Source organism: Prionailurus viverrinus, chromosome A1, assembly GCF_022837055.1.
Source record: "Prionailurus viverrinus isolate Anna chromosome A1, UM_Priviv_1.0, whole genome shotgun sequence".
In the NCBI taxonomy this organism is placed as follows: Eukaryota; Metazoa; Chordata; class Mammalia; order Carnivora; family Felidae; genus Prionailurus; species Prionailurus viverrinus.
This window is the reverse complement of record NC_062561.1, coordinates 6,839,027-6,864,680: the sequence shown is the minus strand read 5'-3', so window position 1 is coordinate 6,864,680 and position 25,654 is coordinate 6,839,027. Positions and strand designations below refer to the sequence as shown.

Genomic DNA, 25,654 nt, shown 5'->3' with positions numbered 1-25,654 from the left:
GAAGTCTATGCCTTGACTTTGTCAACTTGACAAAGAGAAAGTTGGAGGAAGAAGCAGTCTTGACTTCTGATGTGGTTTTTCCCCTCCTCTATGAAAATCAAGCCTTAACCCTGTAACCACACTTGGATACTGGCAACCTTCTTGTGTGACAACACACTAGATGGCCTTTTTTTTTTTTTTTTTTAATTTTTTTTAATGTTTATTTTTGACACAGAGAGACAGAGCATGAACGGGGGAGGGTCAGAGAGAGGGAGACACAGGATCGGAAGCAGGCTCCAGGCTCCGAGCCATCAGCCCAGAGCCCGACGCAGGGCTCAAACTCACGGAGTGCGAGATCATGACCTGAGCCGAAGTCGGACGCTCAACTGACTGAGCCACCCAGGCGCCCCGCCCCTTACCCATTTAGCCCATCCCCCTTCCCACAATCCCTCCAGTAACCCACATTTTCATTTTCTTAAACCCCATTTGTATTAGGTCTTTTTTTTTTTTTTTAATGTTTATTTATTTTGAGAGAGAGCAGGGGAGGGGCAGAGAGAGAGGGGGAGAGAGAATCCCAAGCAGGCTCTGTGCCATCAGCACTGAGCCCAGTGCGGGACTTGATCTCGGGAGTGTGGACATCATGACCTGAGTCTGTATTAAGAGTCGGTGGCTAACTGACTGAGCCACCCAGGCACCCCCCCCCCCCCCGTTTGTATTAGTTTCTTAAAAGCGCCCAAACTCGAGTGGCTTCAAATAACAAAGGGTATTGTCTCCAGGTTGTAGAGGCCAGAGGTCCAGAATGCAGGAGGCAGCGTGAGTTGGGTCTTTGGAGGGCTTCGGGAGAGCCCTCTCCGCCCTTCCCAAAGCTGTTGGCGCTCGTTGGCAGTCTTTGGCGTAGATGCATCCCCCAGGCCTCTGCCTTCATCTCGGCTTGGCATTTCCCCCCTGTGCCCCTGTCTCACATGGCCATCCCTCTTGTCTGTCTCTGTCACGTTTCCCCTTTTTGTAAAGACACGAGTCACACTGGGCTAGGGCCCACTCTAATGACCAGTCTAATGACCTCTCACTGGATTATCCAAATAGGGTCACACTGTGAGGTCCTGAGGGTCAGGACTACAGATACCTTTATGGGGGGGGGAGGGGGGTCCCGTTCATCCCCTAAGAGCAGTGGGGCCGTCGGAATCCGTGAGTGTTCACAGAGTCAGGGGATGTAGAAAGGAGGGCTCGTTCCCTTTCCGTCCTTGTCCTCAAAGGACTTGCAGTCTAGTTGGGAGACCAGACTCCCGGAAGGCAGGCCGGCCGGCCGGCCGTTCAAGCCGGAGGAGGCTCTTGGGAGCGGTGGACAAGGAGCTTGAGGGGATTCGAGAGGTAGCTCGAAGGAAAGGGAGGGCGGGGAGAGCGTTTGGGGGAGGGAGAGAGAGCGGATGAGTGAGTGAAGGCAGCTCGCAAAGAAGAGTAGGGATGAGATTTACGTAAGTGGTTGAATGTTCCAGCAGCTTTGTCCTCAGATGAGTTAAACTGACTCCGCTGTGTTGGTTTCGGCAGGAAACCTCGTGAAGGTTGTCTGGTACTTTCGAAAAAGACGTTCGTGTGTGGTTAATAATCACGTTTGTAGCGTCCAGTTCCCCTTTGGGCTACAGTGAGTTCGTGAGAAGAAGTACGTTCGACCCAGCGGGTAAAGAAAGGTGGGAGACCTCATAAAAAGGACACCCACCCCTTGTCTCCCCAGTAGCGAGTGACAGGGAAAGACAAGTCCGAGAACCTCCGTCCTTTTCAGCTGTGGCACCCCTCCTGTTCTTTAGCCTATTGTATGTAAGACTCGAGCAGAAAAAGGATCAGAGGGACTCGTACCGTAGAAAATGTGTTTTAAAAAAGTCAACAGAACCTGGTTACTGTGGGTCAGTCATTAGTCAAAATAGTTTATGCGGAAAATATTTTTATGGCAAATACCTGCTGTGAAGAAGGCTCACCAAGATCATTATTTACATTCGAGACCACTTTATTATTACTTTATCTTTTCAGCAATTGTAAAATCTGTGAAATGGGCCAATAGATAGTGGTATCCTGTTTCACAAATGAGAAAATGGACAGAGAGCTTACTTTAGACTACAGTTGTGTGGTCTGTGATTTAAGGTTAGAATTCTGCCTGAGAGCTCTCTCAATTCCATCTGGTGCTTTTGCCACTGGACTACTGGTAATATAAATGTAGAGCACCCCCTCCCCCCCAATACTACCACAGTAGCATTTACTGCCCACTCCGCCCCTCATCCCCCAGTTTCTTAATACCCTCAATCCAGTCATTGTTGAAATTGCCCGATTATCTCAAATGGTTTTATATAGCTGGGTCCATTCGTTGCATTTGGATGTTCTGTCTCTTTTTTTGGGGGGTGGGGGAGAGGGATGGAGGGAAGAGAAGGGGGAGTGGAGGGGGAAGGGAGATAGGGAGGGAGGGGGAGAGAATGTTAAGCAGGCTTCATGCTCAGCATGAGTCCTATGCGAGTCTCAGTGTTCTCGATATTGAGAACTGTGAGATCGGGACCTGTGTCGAAATTGCGATAGGTGCTTCACGGACTGAGCCACCCAGGCGCCCCTGGATGTTTTATCTCTTGAATATGGATCCCTCAACCTTTTTGTAAATAACAGTGTACCAGTTGAAGAAATTCAAGTGTCCCATAGCTTCTCTCGTATTCTGCATTTTGTTGATTGCATCCTTTTGGTGGTGGTTAGGATTTCCTGGATCCCGTGTATTTCTGTGCACTGGTACATCTGGAGGCTCGATCCAGAGTCGTCGTCGTCGTTTTGTTTGTTTTGGCAGGGCTGGAACAAGTGAGTAGGTGGGTGGTGGTGAGAGAACATGTCAGAGGTGATGTGTACTTGTGTATCCGTCACACTGGGAGGTCCGTGTGTCTTCTCGTGCAAGGGAAGTTGACGTGGGTTCAGGTGTTGTCAGTGGGACTCCTATTATGCAGCTCCCCAGCCGCTTTTCACCTAATGATTTTAGCAACTGTTGCAATAATTGCCTGGATCCAGCATTTCATCAGGGGTTAAGAATAGAGTTTCAACTGCCTTTGTAAGTTTTTTTATTTGAAAGAAATATAGAAAATGCTTAGAGAGGACGTAGACCTATTTTCTGTATCATGTTTAAGGCTGTGTAGATGTGAATTTCTTGCATATGCAGCATATTTTCATAATTGCACTCCAAAGCAATTATTTAGTCAGGGTAAGCTTTAAAACAAAGTTTAAATTTTTTCATACGTAAACATAATTTTGTGATATTACAAATGGATAAATACATGGGATCCTAATACAATTCTTGCATCTGAATTTTGATTGTACAGTAATGCTAGACAAAGTAGTTTCTCTTCTTTTCCCCTTTTTAATATGTTCTGTTTCGAAGTCGTGCACTTACTTTTGCTGTTATTAAAGCAACTTCAAATTTTAAGCATATGATTAAGAAAAGTAGATGAAATAGGACGCCTGGGTGGCTCAGTCAGTTAAGGGTCCGACTTGGGCTCAGGTCATGATCTCGAGGTTCGCGAGTTCAAGCCCAGCATCGGGCTCTGTGCTCACAGCTCGGAGCCTGGAGCCTTCTTTGGATTCTGTGCCTCCCTCTCTCTCTGCCCCTTCCCTGCTCTTGCTCTGTCTCTCTCTCTCCTTCAAAAATACATAGACATTGGGGCGCCTGGGTGGCGCAGTCGGTTAAGCGTCCGACTTCAGCCAGGTCACGATCTCGCGGTCTGGGAGTTCGAGCCCCGCGTCGGGCTCTGGGCTGATGGCTCAGAGCCTGGAGCCTGTTTCCGATTCTGTGTCTCCCTCTCTCTCTGCCCCTCCCCTGTTCATGCTCTGTCTCTCTCTGTCCCAAAAATAAATAAACGTTGAAAAAAAAATTTAAAAATACATAGACATTAAAAATTGAAAAAAAAAACAAAAAACTAGATGAACTAACCAGGGTCAGTCACTTTAATTTTCAAATTTAGGCTATTAGAGTGCATTGATTTCTGTTTGCAATGTTTAAAATGAACCAGAAATTTGTGTCTACGTAACGTATTACCACCAATTTAGTGGCCAAAAACAACCTAAACTTTTATTATTCCGCAGTTCTTGAGACCAGAAGTTTGAAATGGGTCTCCCTGGGCTAACGAGATGTCAGTAGAGCTGTGTTCCCTTCCGGAAGCTCCAGGGGTGAGACTCTTCCCTTGCCTTTTCCTGTTTCTGGAGGCTGCTGTCATTCCTGGGCTGGTGGCCCCTCCATTTTACAGAGCCAGTGAAGGCTGGTCAGTCTTTGTCCCACCACACCACTCTCAGCCTGTCTCACATTTAGGAGGACCCTTGTAACTCACATGTAACTCACATGTAACTCACATGTGACTCATGTGATAATCTCCTATCCCAAGGTCAGTTGATTAGCAACCTGAAGGTCCACCCCCCGCATTCCTATATTGAAAATGGTAGAGGTGATGGAGGCGGGGCCTTTGGGAGGCACTAGGCCGCAGGGGTGGAACTCATGAATGGGAGGAGGACTGTCCTTAGAGGAGACCCCTTAGAGGAGACAGAGCTGTCTGTCCGCGTCTCCGTCGGGTGAGGATCCACCAGAGGTTAGCGGTGCGCAGTTTGGGAGGGGGCTGTGGGCGGGACCAGCTGTGCTGGCCTCCCGATCCGGGGACTTCCAGCCTCAGAAGCGTGAGAAGTAGATGTGTGTTGTTTCAGCCTCCTGGTCCCGGGGGTCTGTTAACAGCAGCCTGGGCTGACGAGGACACCTACCTGAAGATGCCTGCTTTAATCTGCTTGAATCCAGTTACCAAGGTCTTACAAATTTTTTCCCGGCTCATGTCTTTTTTCCCGTGTATTCCCTTTTACTTTTTTTCTGTTGCATAATGTGAATGTTTTCTAATGTAGCCTTTTAGTTTCATTATTGATTTTTTTTTTTTTTTTTTTTTTTTTTTGCGGGTGCGTGCACTTTTAGTGGTTGCTTTAGGTTTTGCCATATACGTCGTAAATTTTCAGAATCGGCTTCACCTTTATTCTAGCTTAATTCCAGTGGAACAGAGGAATTACTCCCTCGTGGGCCCATTTCCTTTCTCCCCTTTGCTGGCATGATTAGTGTGCATATTACATCTGTTAATGTCATAAACTCATCAAGCACACGGTTATAAGTAGCACTTTACAATTTCTGATCCCTAGCCCTGTTGTCCCTTACAGCTTTGCTCCTACTCCCCTCTTATGGGAAGCTGTTATTGGTACATATATCACATGTGTATTTATATGCAGTATATTCTGGTCCCAGCAATATTTTGTATACATTTTTAATATAATTGCTTTTAAAATCAGTTGAGAGATGAAAGGAAGAAAAAATGTGTTTATTTTGCCTTTCATAGTGAAATAATTACCATTACGGGTCCTTCTTTTCCTTTTCCTTTTCCTTTTCCTTTTTCTTTTTCTCTTTCTTTTTCTTTTCCTTTTTGGTTCGTGTGGGCTTGAATTACCGTCTGAGTTCACTCGCTTTCGGCCTGAACAGTCTCCTTTAGTACTTCTCGTAAGATGTGGCCACTAGCAAAAAATTGTCAATTTTTTCTTTTTCCCTTTTCTGTCTGAGAAGGTATTTCACAGTTAGTTTGAGAGCTTTGCCGGATTTAGTGTTCTTGGTTGATGGTTTTTTTCCTTTGAGCACTTGAACGTGTTACCCCACTGCCTTCTTGTTGCCATTGTATCTGCTGAGAAGTCAGCTGTTAATCTTACTGGCATTCCATGGTAAGTGATGACGTCTCTTTCTCTCGCGCTTTCCAGATCTTCTCCTTGACTTTGACTTTCAGTGCCTGTGGTCTCTTGGTGTTTATGACTTGCATCTTCTTACATTCTGGTTTATGTAAAATGCCTCTGCCTTCCAGTTGGAAGTATTGCTGCTTTGTATTTGCGTTTCCGTTATAGTATATCAGTGTTGTCAGTCAGAACGATTAGATTAATTCAGAATGGTTTTGCCTCAGTTGAGAATATATTATCATCCTCATTACAAACATTGTCACAGAAGGCATTTATAAGGAAATTCCGTGCAAACTAAAACGAAGTAAAACTATGAATATTGTGCTTGTTTCACTGCATATCTGTTCGACACATTTCCAGACGAGCCCTTTAAAGAGGCAGTGGATGTGAGGGTGACTGGCCACATGGAATTTATTAGAGGGGGTGTGTTAGTTCGTAGGGCTTTGTAACAAGTACCACAGACAGTGCTTAGAACAAGAAAAATGTATTGTCTGATAGCTTTTGGAGGCCAGAAGTTAGATTGGGTGTCAGCAGGGTTGTGGCCCCTCGGAAGGTGCTAGAGAAGCATCTGTTACAGACCTCTCCGGGCTTCTGCCAGCTTCTGGTGCAACTTAGCTTACGCATGGCTGTCTTCCTTGTGGCTCTTCAGATTGTTTTCCTTCTGTGTGTGTCTGTGTCTAAATGTCCCCTTTTTGTAAGGACACCAGTCCTATCGGATTAGAGATTACCTCAGTGACCTCATTCCAACTCGATTATCTCTGTAAAGACCCTATTTCTAAATCAAGTCACCCTGAGCTCCTGGGAGGTCAGACTTTTTAACACATTTTTGGGGAACACGTTCCACCCCTAACAGATGAGTTAAAAGGAGTGTTGCCATCTAAAGTCCTTTCAGAAACAAGGTAGGAACTTAAGGAACTGTACTTTTTTAAGGGGAATAGCAATTGGTTAGTTTAAGTATGTTTTAAACTAACTAGTTTAAGTCCCTCCAACTTCACTTACAAGCCAGCACTGGAGCTTTGCCTCGGTGGAGCTTATACTTAAACTTTGCATTAACCTGATAATGGCTGACATCTGGAAGTGGTTGACCAGTTGCTTGATTTTCTTTTTTTCCCCCCTCTCTTTGTAATTGCTCGATCCCTACCCCCCCCCCCCCCCCCCCGCCTTTAACAGCTGTGCAATATTTTCATTAATTACGTGGATACTTAATAAGAAGTTTTGTTGTTTTGGGGCACCTGGTGGCTCAATTCGTCTAGCATCTGACTATTGATTTCAGCTCGGGTCATGATCCAGGGTCATGGGATCGAGCCCCACGTTGGGCTCTGCACTGAGTGTGGAGTCTGTTAAGATTCTCATTCTCCCTCCCCTGCCCGTCACCCTACCCCCCCCTCAAAAAATTTTATTGTTTTGCTGATTACGAAAAGAATATATGTGAACAGGAATGTGTAAAGAAGAAACTAAAAGTCACCTATGGCCCATTAATTAATTACTAGTGATTGACAGCATGTTTTTGTCTGTTCTCTAGGTCTTTTTCATGCCTAGCAAATATAATTTTAAAAACAATTTGTTTTTTATTTATTTATTTTTTTAATGTTTATGTTTGAGAGAGACAGGGAATGTGAGCAGGTTAGGGGCAGAGAGAGAGGGAGGCACAGAATCTGAAGCAGGCTCCAGGGCTCCGAGCGGTCAGCACAGAGCCCGACGCGGGGCTCGAACTCACGAGCTGTGAGATCATGACCTGAGCCGAAGTCGGACGCTCAACCGACTGAGCCACCCAGGCGCCCCTAAAACAGAATTTGTATGGTTACATATCCTTTTAACGGCCCATGGGTAATTGGATTAATTATTAATGCTAGTGCTCTCAAATGAGACACTTTTAAATTTATGGCTTCTATCTTTTCCTCTTCTGTAACCTCTTGGAGCCCAAGACATATTTATTTTCATTGTTTCTTATTTTCTCTTCTGACAACAAAAATTTGGTGCCAAGTAGGCTTGGGAGTTAACAGGGGATCTTGGGACAGCTAGCCCTTCATGGTAACAGGTACGGCGGGCGGGGGGGGGGGGGGTGGGGAGTAAATGTGGGATCATGATATTCACAGCGATGGAAATGACCTCCTGCAACATAGTATTTAGATTGTAGCGAAGGTGGGAGCTACTTTACATTGTTATTAATTTGCCCTTCATTCTGAAAAGCTACCAAACTGGCATAACAAAGGCTGGGAAAAAATGGTTATGCGGGAAGCCTTCAACTAACAGATTGGTGTCGGAAGATTGTCTTTTTTTTTTTTTCAACGTTTATTTATTTTTGGGACAGAGAGAGACAGAGCATGAACGGGGGAGGGGCAGAGAGAGGGAGACACAGAATCGGAAACAGGCTCCAGGCTCTGAGCCATCAGCCCAGAGCCTGACGCGGGGCTCGAACTCCCGGACCGCGAGATCGTGACCTGGCTGAAGTCGGACGCTTAACCGACTGCGCCACCCAGGCGCCCCCGGAAGATTGTCTTTAAACGTCAGGTGGTTGGAGCTCATTATTCATTTCCCTGTGGAAGCAGTAAGTGCAGTTCCTTAGCCAAGTGGACAAGGAGTGTTTGAGCCCTGACTGTTAACTGCCGTTTACCACATTATGGTACAGGCTTCTTTCACAGGGGCTACTGTTGCCACGTGGAGAGAAGCACAGCTTAGAATTTCACGTCTTTTGCTGCCTGTCCTTTTATTTATTTATTTTTTATTTTTTTTTAACGTTTATTTATTTGTGAGACAGAGAGAGACAGAAAATGAATGGGGGAGGGGCAGAGAGAGAGGGAGACTCAGAATCGGCAACGGGCTCCAGGCTCCGAGCCATCAGCCCAGAGCCCGACGCGGGGCTCGAACCCACGGACCGCGAGATCGTGACCTGAGCTGAAGTCGGATGCTCAACCGACTGAGCCACCCAGGCGCCCCTGCCTGTCCTTTTCCAAGAAGGAACCTCATAGGGAAATATCTTCCACTTTCATAGTGATTGGAGGAGAGCCCGACACTTGGGGAGGAAGGGAAGTAGGTGTAATGGGGGGGGGGGGGCGGGTGTCGACGTTTGACACACCTGTTTTCAGGCTTTCCCTCTACTGCTTTTAGTTACAGCCAGGGGCAAATGACCTTAAACTCTTGAGTTCATCTGTAAAATGGGCCAAAAATAATAGGTGTGACAGTTCGTTACCTTACTTTCAGCTTGACGTTTTTCTGAGCCCCCTATCCATACTAACACACTTAGTTCCCACAACAGCTCTGAGGTTGCTACTGTCGCTGCCTTTTATGGATAAGAAAACTGAGGCGCGAAATAGCTTATGGAATTTCCCCAGTATCGTACGGTAATGCAGCTGTGGAGCTGGGAATCCTGTCCCTGGAGTCTGGATCCAGAGTCTCTGTAGTGAGTAGTGATCATACGCAACTTCCTGTCCCAGAGTACGGCTTCCCGGGTTATTGGGAGGAGTAAGTAAATAGCGTATATCGGGTGTCCCATTCAGTGGATGTTCGTTCCCTTCGTCGAGCCTTTCGGTGTCTGCCGGGAACCCTGTATCTTCCTGACAGGCTCTGCTTGTGATCGCAAATCACGAATTGCCTATGGTAGCCAAAGCAAGGTTTCATAACGTAGTGCCTCTCTTGGCTTGTCTACGCGTTACCTTCTCCTTGCAGGTGAAAATCCATCCCCACTCACAGTTTCGGGCAGTTCCCGGGGCGGTGGAAACGGGAAAGGAAGACACGGGGAAAAGTCTGAATCAGCCCAGTGGCAGTGTGACTTGATGTCAGGGATAATCAGTGATTGGGGACCCTGACGCAGCCGGGCCCGCCTCCCGCCTCCCGCCTCCCCTTTGTAGTCTTGAATTAAACTTAGCGCTTCCTTATATAGACTCTAATGAAGAAACTTAACCTTCAGATGAAAAATTATAGACCTTTTCTTTTAAGTTTAGTTTTTTGAGAGAGACCGAGCAGGAGCAGGGGAGGGGCCGAGAGAGAGGAGAGGGGTGATCCCAACCAGGCCGCACGAATGCTGAGCCCAGCACAGGGCTTGAACCCACAAAACCGTGAGATCATAACCTGAGCTGAAGTCAAGAGTCGGTAGCTTAAGCTGACTGAACCACCCAGGCAGCCCAAAAACTGCAGACCTTTTTGATGAAGGAATCGATGAAGGAATAATTAAGTAGGCAGACCCCGATGGATCATCTAAAAATAATGGCACACTTCTCTTGCGGACAACTCCGTTTTCTCACCCAAGACAAGTAATGGCAATTTTCTAATATTGTCTAGTATTTAGACCATGTTCTAATCGCCCCAGTTATTTTCAAAATGTCTTCTTTGGGGGCACCTGGGTGACTCCGTTGGTTAAGTCTCTGACTTCGGCTCAGGTCATGATCTCGTGGTTCGTGGGTTCGAGCCCCGCGTCGGGCTCTGTGCTGACAGCTCAGGGCCTGGAGCCGGTTTCAGATCCTGTGTCTCCCTCTCTGTCCCCTCCCGCCACTCATGCTCTGTCTTTTTTGTGTCTCAAAAATAAACTTTAAAAAAAAAAAGTGTCGTCTATGGTACATATATATTTTTTGAACAACAGTCCAGTCAAGGTTCATGCTCTGCCTTTGTCTCTTCAGTCTTCTTAAATCTAGAACAGCCCCTCAAGTTCTTTTTTTCCTTAATGACACGGACTTTTTACACAGACAGGTTGTCTCCTGTAATGACCCTTTCTGAATTTGTCTGAACATTTCTTTGCGGTATTTCTTAATTTGTTCATAAGGTAGAAATGCAGTCACAAGGCTTGATTAGACTGAGGTTAAACATTCTTTGACAAGAACATGTCATGAGTGATGTTGTGTACTTGATAACGTAAAGTGGAACCTGATGGTAGTTGTATCTATTAGCGATGCTGTCTGATACTCTGATGGAAGTAGAAACCACCGTATCTCTTATCAGAAGTGATATATTTCACTTTGCAATTACCGTGTAAGCTGGAGTATTTGACATTTGCCTGATACCCTGTTCCCCTATGTACCCACTGACGATTAGGGCAGTTTCAGTGATCTCTTTGGGCTTTACAGAATGATATTTTTCTAACTCTGTTCCTTCCATGCTTATTAGCAGGTATTCCTCTGTAAAGAATCATCTCTCGTTAGCTGGCGTTGAAGTAGACTTCTTGTAAAGGCAGAGTGAATGTTGAATTCCTCAATGATGAGGTTTTAGAATGAGGAATCATCAGTATGACCTTCCCCACCAGTGCTGGGACTGAGTCTTCCCCTACGTTTCATTCTTTTAATCTCCTTTGAGCATCACGATGGATTTCTGAATGTTTTAGAATCTGTTACAGTTGTTTTAATATTTACAGTTACCCTCTTTGATGCTCCAACTCTGGTGGATTCTGCGGGGCGCCCCTCAGTGGCTGCCACCGTGACTTGCTGATGTCTAGCCGAGTTTCAAGAGTCGTGCAACGAATTCCCAAAGAGCCCTCACTGCCGTTCGCTGATTGTTTACATGTTGCTAAATCTGCTTGGCTGACGGACACACACACGCGAGTTTACCCGGAGCATTTGAGGATAAGTTGGAGACTCGGGCCGCTTTACTCTTCGGCTCCTCAGCAGGCATTGCCCAAGAACAAGCGTGTTCTTTTTCATAACCAGCATAACTTAGAAAATCAATACTGTTACCTAATCCGTAGTTCATTTTAAAATTTAGCCAGTTATCCCAGTAATGCCCAGTGTCAGATTAAAGATGATCTAACGGTGTAGTTGGTTCGCTACTTGTAATCTGCCCTTTAATAACTGTCCCTCAGCCTTATTTGGTGTGTGTGTCTTTATTGGCCGTGACACTTTTGAGGAGTACACGCCATATGTTTTTGCATCGTATTCCTCACTTGGGGTCTGGCAGATGTTTCTTTATGATTGGAGTCAGGCTCTGCATCTTTAACAGGAATACCCCGGAAGCATATGATGTTAGTGATTGGTTCCGGTATTGGCGATGTTCGTTTCGATTGGTTGGTTGGTTGGTTGGTTGGTTGTGGTTTTCCAGGAGGTTTCTTCATTGTCAAGTTACTGTATTTACTTTGTACTTAATTTGGGGGAGACAAAATTTAACAGTGAGCAAATATACTGCTCCCCATCCCATCTCACTAGCTGCTTTTAGGACTGCCGTTTTTGTCTCTAGCCGCTGTTACACATTTTGATGCTAAAATTGCCCCTGGCCTGGCTGGTGGATGTTAGGCCGGCTCCTCTTTCCCTTGGTCATATCTTTGTCACTCTCTGAACCCTTCTTAATTTCCTGACATAAGATATTCTAGGTGCTTCTCACACTGCTTTCCCTTTTCTCTAAAGTATCTTGGTTCCTTTTAGCGGAGAATGGTGTTTAGAAACCAAGATACGGGTTCTAGGTGTGCTCACTGGTATGGGGTGTCACGGATTTGAGGCTTTTTTGGGGGACGTACAGCAGGGGAATGGCTAAAAATTAGTTCACGGTGACGTTTTCAAGTCAGATTTAACATTAGAGCGGATTTTTTTCTCTGAACCTTAATTTTTTCAGGTTTAACTGGAATTGCTGTGGAAGGCTCTAGAGAAATTCCCGTGTGGCGTTTCTGAAGCTCACTAGTTTTAGTGCCTTGTTTCAGCTGTGTGGTTACTGGCTGTCAGCTGACTGGGAAATAATTGTGAAACCTGCCGATCTCTTGTTAGAGCAAATGAATGTTTTGCAATTAAAATTTGTTTAGATTTCAAGTTACGAACTTCTACAATGAAACTTGTATCTAGGTACTGCGTGACTGACACATAAAGAAAAAAACAGCATTAATCAAATTTCCAGTCTCGTAAGGATTCGCAGCGCTACGCTTGGTTTTGTATAAAATGAGGATACTATTTAAAAGGGTTGTTCTGAAGATAAAATAGATCCTGTATATAAAGTACCTGGCATAGTCTTTGGCTTCATACTACTTAGTAAGTAGGACCTATTATTACTAATATGAACATACTATTAATACTATTCTAATAAACACTAAAAAATACTCTAAAAACTACTCATTTAAAAAATTTTTCAGTTTCCTCACTTATTTTGAGAGAGAAAGTGCAGTCAGGGTAGGGGCAGAGAGAGGGGAGAGAGAGAATCCCAAGCAGGCTCCGCACTGTCAGCACGGAACCTGATGCGGGGCTCGAGCTCATGAACTGTGAGATCATGACCTGAGCTGAAATCAAGAGTTGGACGCTTAATCTACTGAGCCACCCGGGTGCCCCTAAAAATGACTCGTTTGATTAATATTCCTTGATGTAGAAACAAGATTTCACAGTCTAGAACTTTTGATTTTCTGTGTGTTTAAACTGATTTGTTTGACATACAAATGTAAGGAGTTTTCAGACTAAACACACGTGTAGCCAGTGCCAATGTTAAGAAAGAACGTTACGAGCACTTCTGAAGCTGCCGCCCTTATGTTCTCTCGCAGCGACTATGGCCATCTTCTTTCTCTGGGGACAGTCCACTACTTTCTCTCCTTTTTCTCTATGATGCCTTACCCCAAACGTAACGCACATATTCAAGGAACTACCTTATTTTTGAAATTAGAATTGTATTAGATGGGAACCTTTAAATGAGTTTTGTAAATAGCTTTTGATGTAAGTTGCATATTGTAATCTAAACAAAAACAATTTTCTTAATGTTTATTTATTTTTGAGAGAGAGAGCCTGCAAGCCGGGGAGGGGCAGAGAGAGAGGGAGAAGGAGAATCCCAGGCAGGCTCCGCACTGTCAGCACAGAGCCTGATGGGGGGCTCGAGCTCGCCAACTGTGAGATCGTGACCTGAGCCGAAACCAAGAGTCAGACGCTTGACTGAGTGAGCCACCCAGGAGCCCCCGATGTAACATTTTGTGTGTTTTATCGAGGTTCTCCTTTTTTACACCGTATGTTTCCTGAGGTTCGGGGCCAAATATATTCCATATATGGCTTTACTCTAGTGGTGCCTTGTGTATGCTTAGAAGTCAGGAAGTTCTGTATCCTCTGGCTTGAGTTTGGTCTCCTAATTGACCTAGGTTTTGTTAGTTATCCACTTTATTCTCTCCATGGAAGACTTTCACTTTATTAAACTACCTGCAGGGTCTTCATCAAGGTCTGTTTTGTTCTAGTTGTTCGTACGACTTGGACTTGGGTTATTATAAGTCACCCCACCTCAGCCACCCTCAGCAGTGTGACAGGAAAGGAGGGTTCTGCTTAGAGTGACCTTTTTCAGGAAATTTGTTCGTTTGTTTAGAGAGCGAGAGAGAGAGCATGAGCCGGGGAGGGGCAGGAAGAGAGGGGGAGAGAGAATCCCAAGCAGGCTCCAGACTCCGAGCTGTCAGCATAGATCCCGATGCGGGGCTCGAAGCCACGAACCGTGAGATCCTGACCTGAGCCAAAGTCACGAGTCAGATGCTCAATCGACTGAGTCCCCCTCCCCCCCAGGCACCCCTTACAGTAATCTTTTTATCTCCGAGCAGGAATCGTCCGAGAGTCCTGCAGCACTGGGGAACTCGTCCAGTCTTCCTTCCTGCTTTCTCGCAGTTGACCTGTGCTGGGGAAACAGCCCTGGCTCAGCGACAGCTGAGGCCTCCAGTGGGAGAGGATAGTGGTCGAGGGGACTGTTGGTTCCTGAATTCTAGACAGAATGGACCCTGCGGGAACAGAGTTCATGCGTTTGGGCAGGCTCCTCTTAGACACTGTGGCGCGTGGAGAGACGCGCGTTTGCCTTTGCGCTCCCTCCCCACCTTCCCCCGCTGGCTTCTGGCGGTACGTTTATATTTGGCTCTGTGCCTGCATATAAAATAGCAGGTGTCTCATGACTCGTAGGCTTTGTGGACCTTAACATTTAAGTGTTTGGACAGAATATAAATGTTTAGGGATTCAGATGGTACAGGGAAGGGTCACTTGTATTTAATTGATAAATTTTGTCACGCGTAGAGATTTGAGATAAAAAGTAAATTGTAAATGTTTTCATCCATTTTTTGATACATTTCTATTCACATTCAGATTGCTCCAGGGTATCTTTAACATTAGCGATTAGTGTTTGAGTCACCTCTGGTTATTTTTTGGGACCTAGAGCGTGGCATGTCGTCTTGGCTTTCATTTAGGTGGACCCCCGCGTACAGCACGTTTACGTTCATTTTCCGTGGCGTCAGTGGATACTGTGGCGTGGGATAATAGCATTTCTATTTTTATAACATTGACAATTGATTTTTTTGGTTTGTCTGCTGAAATCCCCACATAATGGATCACTGACTGCTGACCTATTCTTTCCTTTATAAAAGTGATTTTACAAGTCTTATTTATTATAACATCCATCTTATACAATGATGAGATCATATCTCCAGGCATAATTAACAAATGTGTTTAAGCTCTTTACTTCCCTAAAGGCATCTGGAACTCTAGTTTAGTGAGATGGTCTCAGCTCCAGGAGACTTCCTCGGATAACCCTTTGTTGTTCAAAAGGAAGTAATTGTGAGAGTATTTTTTTTTGTAACGTGACAGACTTTAGGGGACCTGGAGGAAGGTAACTCCCTCTATTCTGAGAGATTTGGAAGAAAGTTCCCTGTATATTTGGGCATATGATACGTGCGTTCTCACCTTGGACTCTTTGACCTCTCATCTCCCCACCCCCATTGAGTATGGGACACCAACCCTCCCCTTCTGTGTCACTTTTCAGAATATAACGGAAGGTGAGCCTAGGTGGCAAGCCAAGAGTGATAGAAATTTTAGAAATTGAATTGCTTTTGGTCAGAACACTTCACTGTATGTTGCCTCTCTGCAAGTTCTGTCTCACAGATCTTTAGTGACCTTGTAAAGAGAGCTTGAGTCCTTTTCATTTATAGTGTGACACACATCATCACAATGTATGGCAAACAATCATTTTTAGATAAGTCAGAGATGAAAATTTTCTGAAATTGATCCATAATTGCGTAACATTTAGGAAGACATTGGAGATTTTTGCTTGGACTACTGGCATGAATGAAAGGGCTTTAATATGGGCTGAGAGTTTCTGATGAGGTTGATTTAGCATCAGAGATATTCCTCCTATGATTGTACTGTTAATTGCCAAAGCTTTTGATATGATTTATACAACGTTTATATTTTGGAGAGTTGACTACTTTGAAGTAATATACTTGTTAAATGAAAAACTCTCGTTTTATAAGAAATATGTTAGAGGGAACTGGAGGCCAGGCTGAGCTCATACCCATCCACCACTTCAACATTTATTTATTTTTGAGAGACACAGAGACACAGAGTGGGAGCAGGGGAGGGGCAGAGAGAGAGGGAGACACAGAATCCGAAGCAGGCTCCAGGCTCCGAGCTGTCGGCACCGAGCCCGACGCGGGGCTCGAACCCACGGACCGCCGAGATCGTGACCTGAGCCGAAGCCGGTCGCTTAACCGACTGAGCCACCCAGGCGTCCCTCACGTTCCACTTCTAAAAGTTCAGTGGAAACGGCAGAAAGACGGGAGTGTGGGGAGTGTGTTGTGTTCAGTTCATTCAACTCTTAGAGCTCGAGGATAAGTGGCGCTCCAAGGGACCAGATTGAAAAGCAGCAGGGCGAAGACAGAGACTGTCGCGGGTGGGAAGGGTTCGGGCAGGAGAGAGAATAACCCGTAGAGAATGACCGGCAGGAGGCTTCTCAGGAGAGCCCGTGTGGAAGGTTGAATTTGGAATCTGTAGCTCTTGTTGGGGTGTGGCTGTGATGCAGTCACCATAGTGACCCGTTAAAGAAGCTGGTTTGCGGTAGCTGGCTCTGGAGCCTTCTGTCTTTTTCCGTTCAGGGTAGCTGGCCTGCCAGGATTTTACCTGTAGGATGAAGCAGACACCTGGTCTTTGCAGGAAGCGGGTGATGGCCTAGGCTCCTAGGCCTCGAGTGGAGAGAGCCCAGAGGGCTTATGGTGGTTCGCTTTTACCGCAGGAGCGGGGGACACGGCTCAGCCCGTCCCTCCGAGTGCCACTTCCTTTGTGAGCCTGCCGGCCTGCTCCTCGCACTCTGGAACTTGTCGCGGGCGCTCCCCGGACGAGTGTGGGAGCCGGGTGTGGGGGGGGGACCCCATGCCAGGTACTTCTGCTAATCATCTTGCACTCACAAATCCGAACAACTGACCGAGGATTTCCAGACGCTGGAGGAAAACCAAGAGCTTGAGAGAGAACAAGAAACTTAAGGAGTCTCCCTTGAGTGTCAGTAGTGTAATGACTAGGGCCACGTTTCTGTTCCTTCTCTTTTTCCCTCTCTTCCCTTCCTCTCCCTCCTTTCTCCCTCCCCCTCCCTTTTTTTTTTTTCCTGTGCTGCTTTTTGTTGGAGTGATAGTATTTTTTTTCTTTATTTTTTTGCTAGTTATCTGTACAATTAAAAAAATTTTTTTTATGTTTGTTTATTTTTGAGAGAGAGGAAGAGACAGAGCATGAGCAAGGGAGGGAGGGCAGAGAGAGAGGGAGACGCAGACTCCGAAGCAGGCTCCAGGCTCCGAGCTGTCAGCACAGAGCCCGACGCGGGGCTCGAACTCACGGACTGTGAGATCGTGACCTGAGCCGAAGTCGGACGCCCAACTGACTGAGCCACCTAGGTGCCCCTACAATTTTTGGCATGTAATTAAATTTTCTTATGTCTTAAGTTACTCAGTATCTCTTGTCTTCCCCTGTTTTACAAGTGAAGCTCCTTAGCATGCATTAGCTACTCTTTGAGTAATCTCTCTCTCTAGTTACTGTTTTTTTGACTAAGTCATGACATATTTAGTTATAATTATAGAAACAGATGTGTCACAAACCCTGCATACATAAGGAACTAACAACTGGGAGGTGGAAGAAATGAGAGGTAGCAGGAAAGGTAAATGTGCTAATTTTGTTTCATAGCAAGAATTTCTCAAGTTACTATATGAAGTTGGTAAATCTAGCTAGGGATTTAAATGTAGAATTACTAGAAGCCCGAGAGCAATATTGTAGCCATTAATACACAATAAAAATTAAGAACTGACCTGGGGAAGGGGAGTTGGAGGTAGGGTGTGTGTGTGTGTGTGTGTGTGTGTGTGTGTGTGTGTGTGTGTGTGTGTGTGTGTGTGTGTATGTGCTCACGTGTGTGTGTGTGTGTAGGTACACGTGTACGTGCACACACCAGTTTCTCTTGCGTGGCACAGGTGTAAAGTCTGTTGGCTGAGGCATGTATCATTGAAAGCGATCGTAATCACCATAAAAACTAAAACCGAACTGTTACCAGTGTTATCCCTGGAGAAGGAACGTAAAGGGAGCGCGTGGTAAATAATGCTTTTATGTTTTTCGTTTCTGCCCCCTTGACGATTTGCATTGCCTTCGTGTTGTGAGCATGCAGTGCTGAAGTCATCCAGAAGGCATGGCATACAGAAGGGATTTGATACTCGTTCTAGTCCTCATAACAACTGTCCGTCGGGAGCTCATTTCAGATTTTTGAGTAGATTGAAGATTGGCATATTTGTCTTCTGCCTACACAATAGCTATCAAAATAAAGTGCACTTAAAGAGAGTACTGTCTTCTACTGGAATTTTCCACTGTGTTGCTCAGTTTGGTAACGACCACTTAGAAAAACTTGAGTGACTAATGCTTTAATCACACCTTTACACAGTGCTTTAACGGTAGAGAGATGTTTCACATTCAGGATTTGATTTCCATGACAATTTCCACGACAAGGTGGGCAGAGGAGATGTTTTCCTGTATCATAAGGGGGAGGAAACTAAGACTGATGAAGCCACTCGCCAAGGTCACAAGGGCTTGTAAAGTGGTGACCGCACCTGCTCCCCAACTCTTCGGATGCACTGGCCCGCCCCACTTCTCTAGCGGTTCTGCTGCTCAGCTCCTCCCGTCCCGTGACGTCGGGCTGTCCCTCTTCCCGGTTGCTACCTTTCTGCTTTGTCACGTGACCCAAACTCAAGTGCCGACACCGGTGGCCTTGATTTCTTCCCGCATTCTGAAATTTGTGTTCTAGTCGCGTTTCCAGTACATCAACCTGTGTTTATTTTACAAGACGAACTTCACCGCGGTTTCTAAGAAGCGCCGCCCGCGAGCGCCGGGTGTGTTTCCACCGCCTGTTCTTTGAGCAGCTGGACGGCCCTTATCCCTTCCCCTGCAGCACTGACTGCTGCTCAGAGTCGGAGACGCCTTCCAGATACTCCTCCTACCCCTGTTTGCCACTGTTGTGCTTTACCGATTCAAAGCAGTGGAATTATTTTCTTCTTCTTCTTCTTCTTCTTCTTCTTCTTCTTCTTCTTTTTAGTAATATAATTAATTACCAAGTTGGCTAACATACAGTGTATACAGTGTGCTCTTGGTTTGGGGGTAGATTCCCATGATTCGTCGCTGACATCCCCAGTGCTCATCCCAAGTGCCCTCCTCGATGCCCATCACCCATTTTCCCCTCTTCCCCACCCCTCCGCCCCCATCAACCCTCAGTTCTTAAGAGTCTCTGGTGGTTTCCCTCCCTCCATTCTCTGTTTGTAACTATTTTTTTTCCCCTTCCCCTCCCCCATGGTCTTCTGTTAAGTTTCTCAAGATCCACATATGAGTGAAAACATAAGGTATCTGTCTTTCTCTGACTGACTTATTTCACTTAACGTAGTACCCTCCAGTTCCATCCACGTTGCTGCAAATGGCAGGATTTCATTCTTTCTCATTGCCAAGTATTATTCCATTGTGTATATAAACCACAATTTCTTTATCCATTCATCAGTTGATGGACATTTAGGCTCTTTCCATAATTTGGCTATTGTTGAAAGTGCTGCTATAAACATTGGGGTACAGGGGCTCCTGGGTGGCTCAGTCGGTTGAGCGTCCGACTTTGGCTCAGGTCGTGATCTCGCGGTCTGTGAGTTCGAGCCCCGCATCGGGCTCTGTGCTGACAGCTCAGAGCCTGGAGCCTGTTTCAGATTCTGTGTCTCCCTCTCTCTGACCCTCCCCTGTTCATGCTCTGTCTCTCCCTGTCTCAAAAATAAATAAAACGTTAAAAAAAAAAAAACATTGGGGTACAAGTGCCCCTGTGCATCAGCACTCCTGTATCCCTTGGGTAAATTCCTAGCAGTGCTATTGCTGGGTCATAAGGTACATCTAGTTTTAATTTTTTGAGGAACCTCCACACTGTTTTCCAGAGTGGCTGCACCAGTTTGCATTCCCACCAGCAGTGCAAGAGGGTTCCCGTTTCTCCACATCCTCGCCAGCATCTGTTGTTTCCGGAGTTGTTAATTTTAGCCACTCTGATCAGCGTGAGGTGGTATCTCGTTGTGGTTTTAATTTGTATTTCTCTGATGAGTGACATTGAGCATCTTTTCATGTGCCTGTTGGCCATCTGGATGTCTTCTTTGGAGAAGGGTCTATTCATGTCTTCTGCCCATTTCTTCACTGGATTATTTGTTTTTCGGGTGTTGAGTGTGTTAAGTTCTTTATAGATTGTGGAGACTAACCCTTTATCTGGCATGTCATTTGCAAATATCTTTTCCCATTCTGTCTGTTGCCTTTTAGTTCTGTTGATTGTTTCCTTTGCGGTGCAGAAGATTTTTATCTTGATGAGGTCCCAGTAGTTCATTTTTGCTTTTAATTCCCTTGCCTTCGGAGATGTGTCGAGCAAGAAATTGCTGTGGCTGAGGTCAAAGAGGTTGTTGCCTGTTTTCTCTAGGATTTTGATGGTTTCCTGTCTCACCTTTAGGTCTTCCATCCATTTTGAGTTTATTTTTGTGTATGGTGTAAGAAAGTGGTCTAGTTTCATTCTTCTTCATGTTGCTCTCCAGTTCTCCCAGCACCATTTGCTAAAGAGACTGTCTTTTTTCCATTGGATACTCTTTCCTGCTTTGTCAAAGATTCGTTGGCCATACATTTGTGGGTCCAATTCTGGGTTCTCTATTCCATTGGCCTGCGTGTCTGTTTTTGGGCCAACACCATGCTGTCTTGATGATTACAGCTTTGTAGTAGGGGCTAAAGTCTGGGATTGTGATACTTCTCACTTTGGTTTTCTTTCTTGCTTGCTTGCTTGCTTGCTTGCTTGCTTGCTTGCTTTCTTGCTTTCTTGCTTTCTTGCTTCTTTTTTTTTTTTAACTTTTACTTAGTTTTGAGAGACAGGGAGAGACAGAGCATGAATGAGGGAGGAGCAGAGAGAGGGGGAGACACGGAATCCAAAGCAGGTTCCAGGCTCTGAGCTGTTGGCAGGGAGCCTAATGCAGGGCTCGAATCCAGGAACTGTTGAGATCATGACCTGAGCCGAAGTCGGATGCTTAACCGACTGAGCCAGCCAGGTGCCCCTCACTTTGGTTTTCTTTTTCAGCGTTACTTTGGCTATTCAGGGTCTTTTGTGGTTCCATACAAATTTTAGGATTGTTTGTTCTAGCTTCGAGAAGAATGCTGGTGCAATTTTGAGTGGGATTGCATTGAATGTGTAGATTGCTTTGGGTAGTATTGACATTTTAACAGTATTTGTTCTTCCAGTCCATGAGCACGGAATGTTTTTCCATTTCTTTGTGTCTTCTTCAGTTTCCTTCGTAAGCTTTCTGTAGTTTCCAGCATACAAATCTTTTACATCTTTGGTTAGGTTTATCCCTAGGTATTTTATGGTTCTTGGTGCAGTTGTAAATGGGATCGATTTCTTGACTTCTCTTTGCGTTGCTTCATTATTGGTGTATAGGAGTGCAACCAATTTCTGTACATTGATTTTGTATCCTGCGACTTTGCTGAATTCATGTATCGGTTCCAGCAGCTTTTTGGTGGTCTTTCAGGTTTTCCATGTAGAGTATCACGTCGCCTGTGAGAAGTGAGTTTGATTTCTTCTTTGCCAATTTGTATGCCTTTTATTTCGTTTTGTTGTTCGATTGATGAGGCTAGGTCTTCCAACACTGTGCGGTGAGAGTGGACATCCCTCTCGTGTTCCTGATCTCAGGGGGAAAGCTCAGTTTTTCCCCATTGAGGATGATATTAGCTGTGGGCTTTTCATATGTGGCTTTTATGATGTTTAGGTATGTTCTTTACATCCCGACTTCCTTGACGGTTTTTATTAAGAAAGGATGCTGTATTCTGTCATGCTTTTTCTGCATCTATTGACAGAATCATATGGTTTTTATCCTTTCTTTTATTAATGTGATGATGTATCACATTGATTGATTTGCGAATGTTGAACCAGCCCTGCAGCCCAGGAATGAATCCCACTTGATCAGGGTGAATAGTTCTTTTTATATGCTGTTGAATTTGATCAGAATCTTTGCGTCCGTGTTCATCAGGGATATTGGCCTGTAATTCTCCTTTTTTGTGGGGCCTCTGTCTGGTTTGGGAATCAAGGTAATGCTGGCTTCATAGAATGAGTCCAGGAGCTTTCCTTCCGTTTCTATTTTTGGAACAGCTTGAGAAGGATAGGTATTATTTCTGCTTTAAATGGCTGGTAGAATTCCCCAGGGAAGCCATCTGGTCCTGGACTCTTATTTGTTGGGAGATTTTTGATAACTGATTCAATTTCTTCGCTGGTTATGGTTCTGTTCAAATTTTCTATTTCTTCCCGTTTGAGTTTTGGTAGTGTGTGGGTCTCTAGGAATTTGTCCATTTCTTCCAGGTCATCCAGTTTGTTGGCATATAATTTTTCATAGTATTCTCTGATAACTGTTTGTATTTCTGAGGGTTGGTTGTGATAAGTTCATTTTCATTCACAATTTTATCTATTTGGGTCCTCTCTGGTTTTGAGAAGTCTGGCTAGGGGTTTATCAATTTTGTTTATTTTTTTTAAAAAAACCAGCTCTTAGTGTCATTGATCTACTGTTTGTGGGTGTTGGTTGTTTTGTTTTGTTTTTTTTTTTGATTCAGTATTGTTTATTTTTGCTCTAATCTTTATTATTTACCTCCTTCTGCTGGCCTTGGGGTTTCTTTGCTGTTCTGCTTCTAATTCCTTTAGGTGTGCTGTTAGATTTTGTATTTGGGATTTTTCTTGTTTCTTGAGCTAGGTCTGGATTGCAATGTATTTTCCTCTTAGTGCCTTTGCTGTATCCCAAAGGGTTTGGACTGTTGTGTTTTCATTTTCATTTGTTTCCATATTTTTTAAAATTTTGTCTTCAGTTGCCTGCCTGACCCATTCGTTCTTTAGTAGGATGTTCTTTAACATCCATGCATTTGGAGGTTTTCCAAACTTCCCTGTGGTTGATTTCAAAAAGCAGTGGAATTTAAATGGTGTTTACTTCAAAAATTAACTTATCTTTTTGGGTTTGCGATACTGAATAAGCAACATCTGGCCTTATCTGAACCCTGTAGTTATATTTTCACCCAAGAAATTTTGGATTTCAACAAATGACTTGCTGTCCAGGGAACAACAGTGGGGACATAAGTGTATTTGGCTCTTGCCTTGGGAGGCCAGAGTGTGTAATACCCTTGATCCTTGATCGTGTGTGTGTGTGTGTGTGTGTGTGTGTGTGTGTGTGTGTGTGTGTGTGTTTAATTGTGGTAAAATATATATAATGTAAAATGTGTCATTTTAATTCTAAGGGTACACTTCAGTGTCATTAGTTACATTTATCGTGTCATGTGACTGTCACCACTATCTGAAGACTTTTTCATTATCCCAAACAAACTCAAAGCCATTTGGTGATAACTCCCATTCCTCCCTCTGTCCAGACCCTGCTATCCTGGACTCTATTTTCTGTCTTATGAATTTGCCTGTTGTAGGTATTTCATGTGAGGGAAGCCTTTTGTGTCTGGCTTCTTTCACTTAGCATAATGCTTTCATCGTTCATCCATTAGTAGCATGAATCAGGACTTCATTTTTTTTTTTATTAGTTTATTTATTTTGAGAGAGAGAGTGGGAGCACGAGCTGGGGAGAGGCAGAGAGAGAGGGAGACAGACAATCCCACGCAGGTTCCACGTTGTCAGTGCAGAGCTGGATGAGGGCCTCGAACTCCCCAACCGTGAGATCACGACCTGAGCTGAAATCAGGATTGGACGCTTAACCTACTGAGCTGTCCAGGTGCCCCAGGACTTCATGTTTTTAAATGGCTGAATAATATCTCATAATAGTCTGTTGAATTACTTCACATCTTGTTTGTCCATTCATCTCTTGATGGGCATTTGGAATTGTTTCCATCTTCTGGCTATTATGAATAATGCTGCTGTGAACATTGACATATACGTGTATCTGTTTGACTTCCTGTTTTCACATCTTTTGGATATGTACCTAGGAGTGAAATTGTTGAGCCAAATGGTTATCCTGTATTTAACTTCTTGAGGAGCCACCAAGTCTGTCTACGTCCTATAAAAATAAATTTTTATCTATTTTTTTAATTCTAGCCGTCCTGATGAGTATGGAAGTGGTACCTTGTGATTTTGATTTGCATTTGCCTGAAGAGTAACGATGTTAAGCATCTCTTCATGTACCTACCGGCCAGTTGGTCTTTTTATTCTTGAGTTCTAGAAGTTCTTTATGTATTCTGGGTATTAATAGTCATGGCCAAAAAAGCTTTTAATACGTTGCTGAATTTGGTTTGCTTGTATTTTGTGGAGTATTTTTGCATCTGTATTCGTAAGGAATATGGGTCTGTAGTTTCCTTACAGTATCTTAGTGTGGTTTCACTGTCAGGGTAATTAATGCTGGCCTTCATAAAATGAATTAGGAAGTATTCCCTCCTCTTCAGCTTTTTGGAAGAGTTGGAGAAAGATTGGTGTTAATTCTTTTTTAAATATTTGGTAGAATTTATCAGTGGTGACATCTAGTCCTGGACTTTTCCTTTTTCTTTTTTGTTTTTTTAAATTTTAGTCCTGGACTTTCCTTTGTTGGGAGGTTTTCAGTTACTGACTCAATCTCCTTACTTGTTTTAAATCTTCAAAATTTTCATTTTTTTCTTGAGTCAGTTGGTAGTTTGTATTTTAAGGAATTTGTCCATTTCTTCTGGACTTTCCAATTTGTTGGCATACAGTTTATAATACTTTCTTCTTTTTATTTCTGTCAAGTTGGTAGTAATAGTCTCTCTTTTCTTATTTTATGAATTTGAGTCTTCTTTTTTCTTCGTTAATCTAGCTAAAGGTCAGATGTGTTGATCTTCCCAATGAATCACTTTTCTGTAGGTGTGCAATGGGATCTTCATTTTTAATGTAGGTTTTTTTCCAGCTTGTAAATTTCTCTCTAAGCGTTGCTTTTGCTGTATCCCATTTGTTTTCAAATGTTGTATTCTTGTTTTCATTCATCTTAAGGTATTTTCTAATTCCCTTTGGTTTCTTCTTTACCTGTTGGTTGTTGAAAGGGTATGTTGTTTAATTTCCACGTATTTGTGAGGTTTTCAGTTTTCCTTCCTTCTTTTACCAGTTTGACGTTTTATTACAGTGTGATCAGAAAAGATGCTTTGTGTGGTTTTAGTCGTTTTAAATTTATGAAGACTTGTTTTATGGTCTCGTGTGTGATGTATTCTGGGGAATGTTCCAACTGCACTGGAGAAGAATGTATATTTATTGTTGGCTGGAGCCTTCCATTTATGTCTGTTAGGTTTATTTGGTTTCTAGTGATGTTCAAGCCCTCTGTTTCCTTATTGAGCTTCTGTCTGGGTGTTTCATCCATTATTGAAAAAGGGTATCATCTAACTATTGTACAGCTGTCCCTTTAGCCCTTCAGTTTTATCAGTTTTTAAAATTCGTTTATTTTTTTAATTAAGGTATGATTGACCTGTAACGTTAATTTCACGTGTACAACATGATAGTCATTGTGAAGCAGTCATCACCATAAGTCTAGTCACTATCCATCCTCCTGAAGAATTACATAAATTTTTGTTTTTTTGTGGTAAGAACTTTCAAGATCTGCCCTCAGCAACTTTCAAATATATAATACAATATTGTTGACTATAGTCAACATGGTAGTTCTATTTTTAATTTTTTTGAGGAATCTCCATACTGTATATGATTATGTTGAATGAAGTACATTCCATCCAGACCCATTTTGTTAAGAGTTTTTTTAAATCGT

The 25,654-nt window shown here is 44.0% G+C and overlaps 1 protein-coding gene across 3 annotated transcripts in view; it reads left to right on the top strand.

Moving 5' to 3' along the window:
* The window catches only part of USP12 (ubiquitin specific peptidase 12), a 105,189-nt gene that overhangs the window by 13,888 nt on the left and 65,647 nt on the right, over window positions 1-25,654 (top strand). The window contains exons 1-2 of one of the 3 annotated variants that reach the window (XM_047858622.1): window positions 4,078-4,161; window positions 4,687-4,782. The exons of the other annotated variants lie outside the window; for them this stretch is intronic. Coding sequence (XP_047714578.1) covers window positions 4,123-4,161; window positions 4,687-4,782 — 135 coding nt within the window. The 5' untranslated portion in view covers window positions 4,078-4,122. Of the gene's footprint in view, window positions 1-4,077; window positions 4,162-4,686; window positions 4,783-25,654 lie in introns of those variants that run through there. 3 annotated transcript variants of the gene reach the window in all.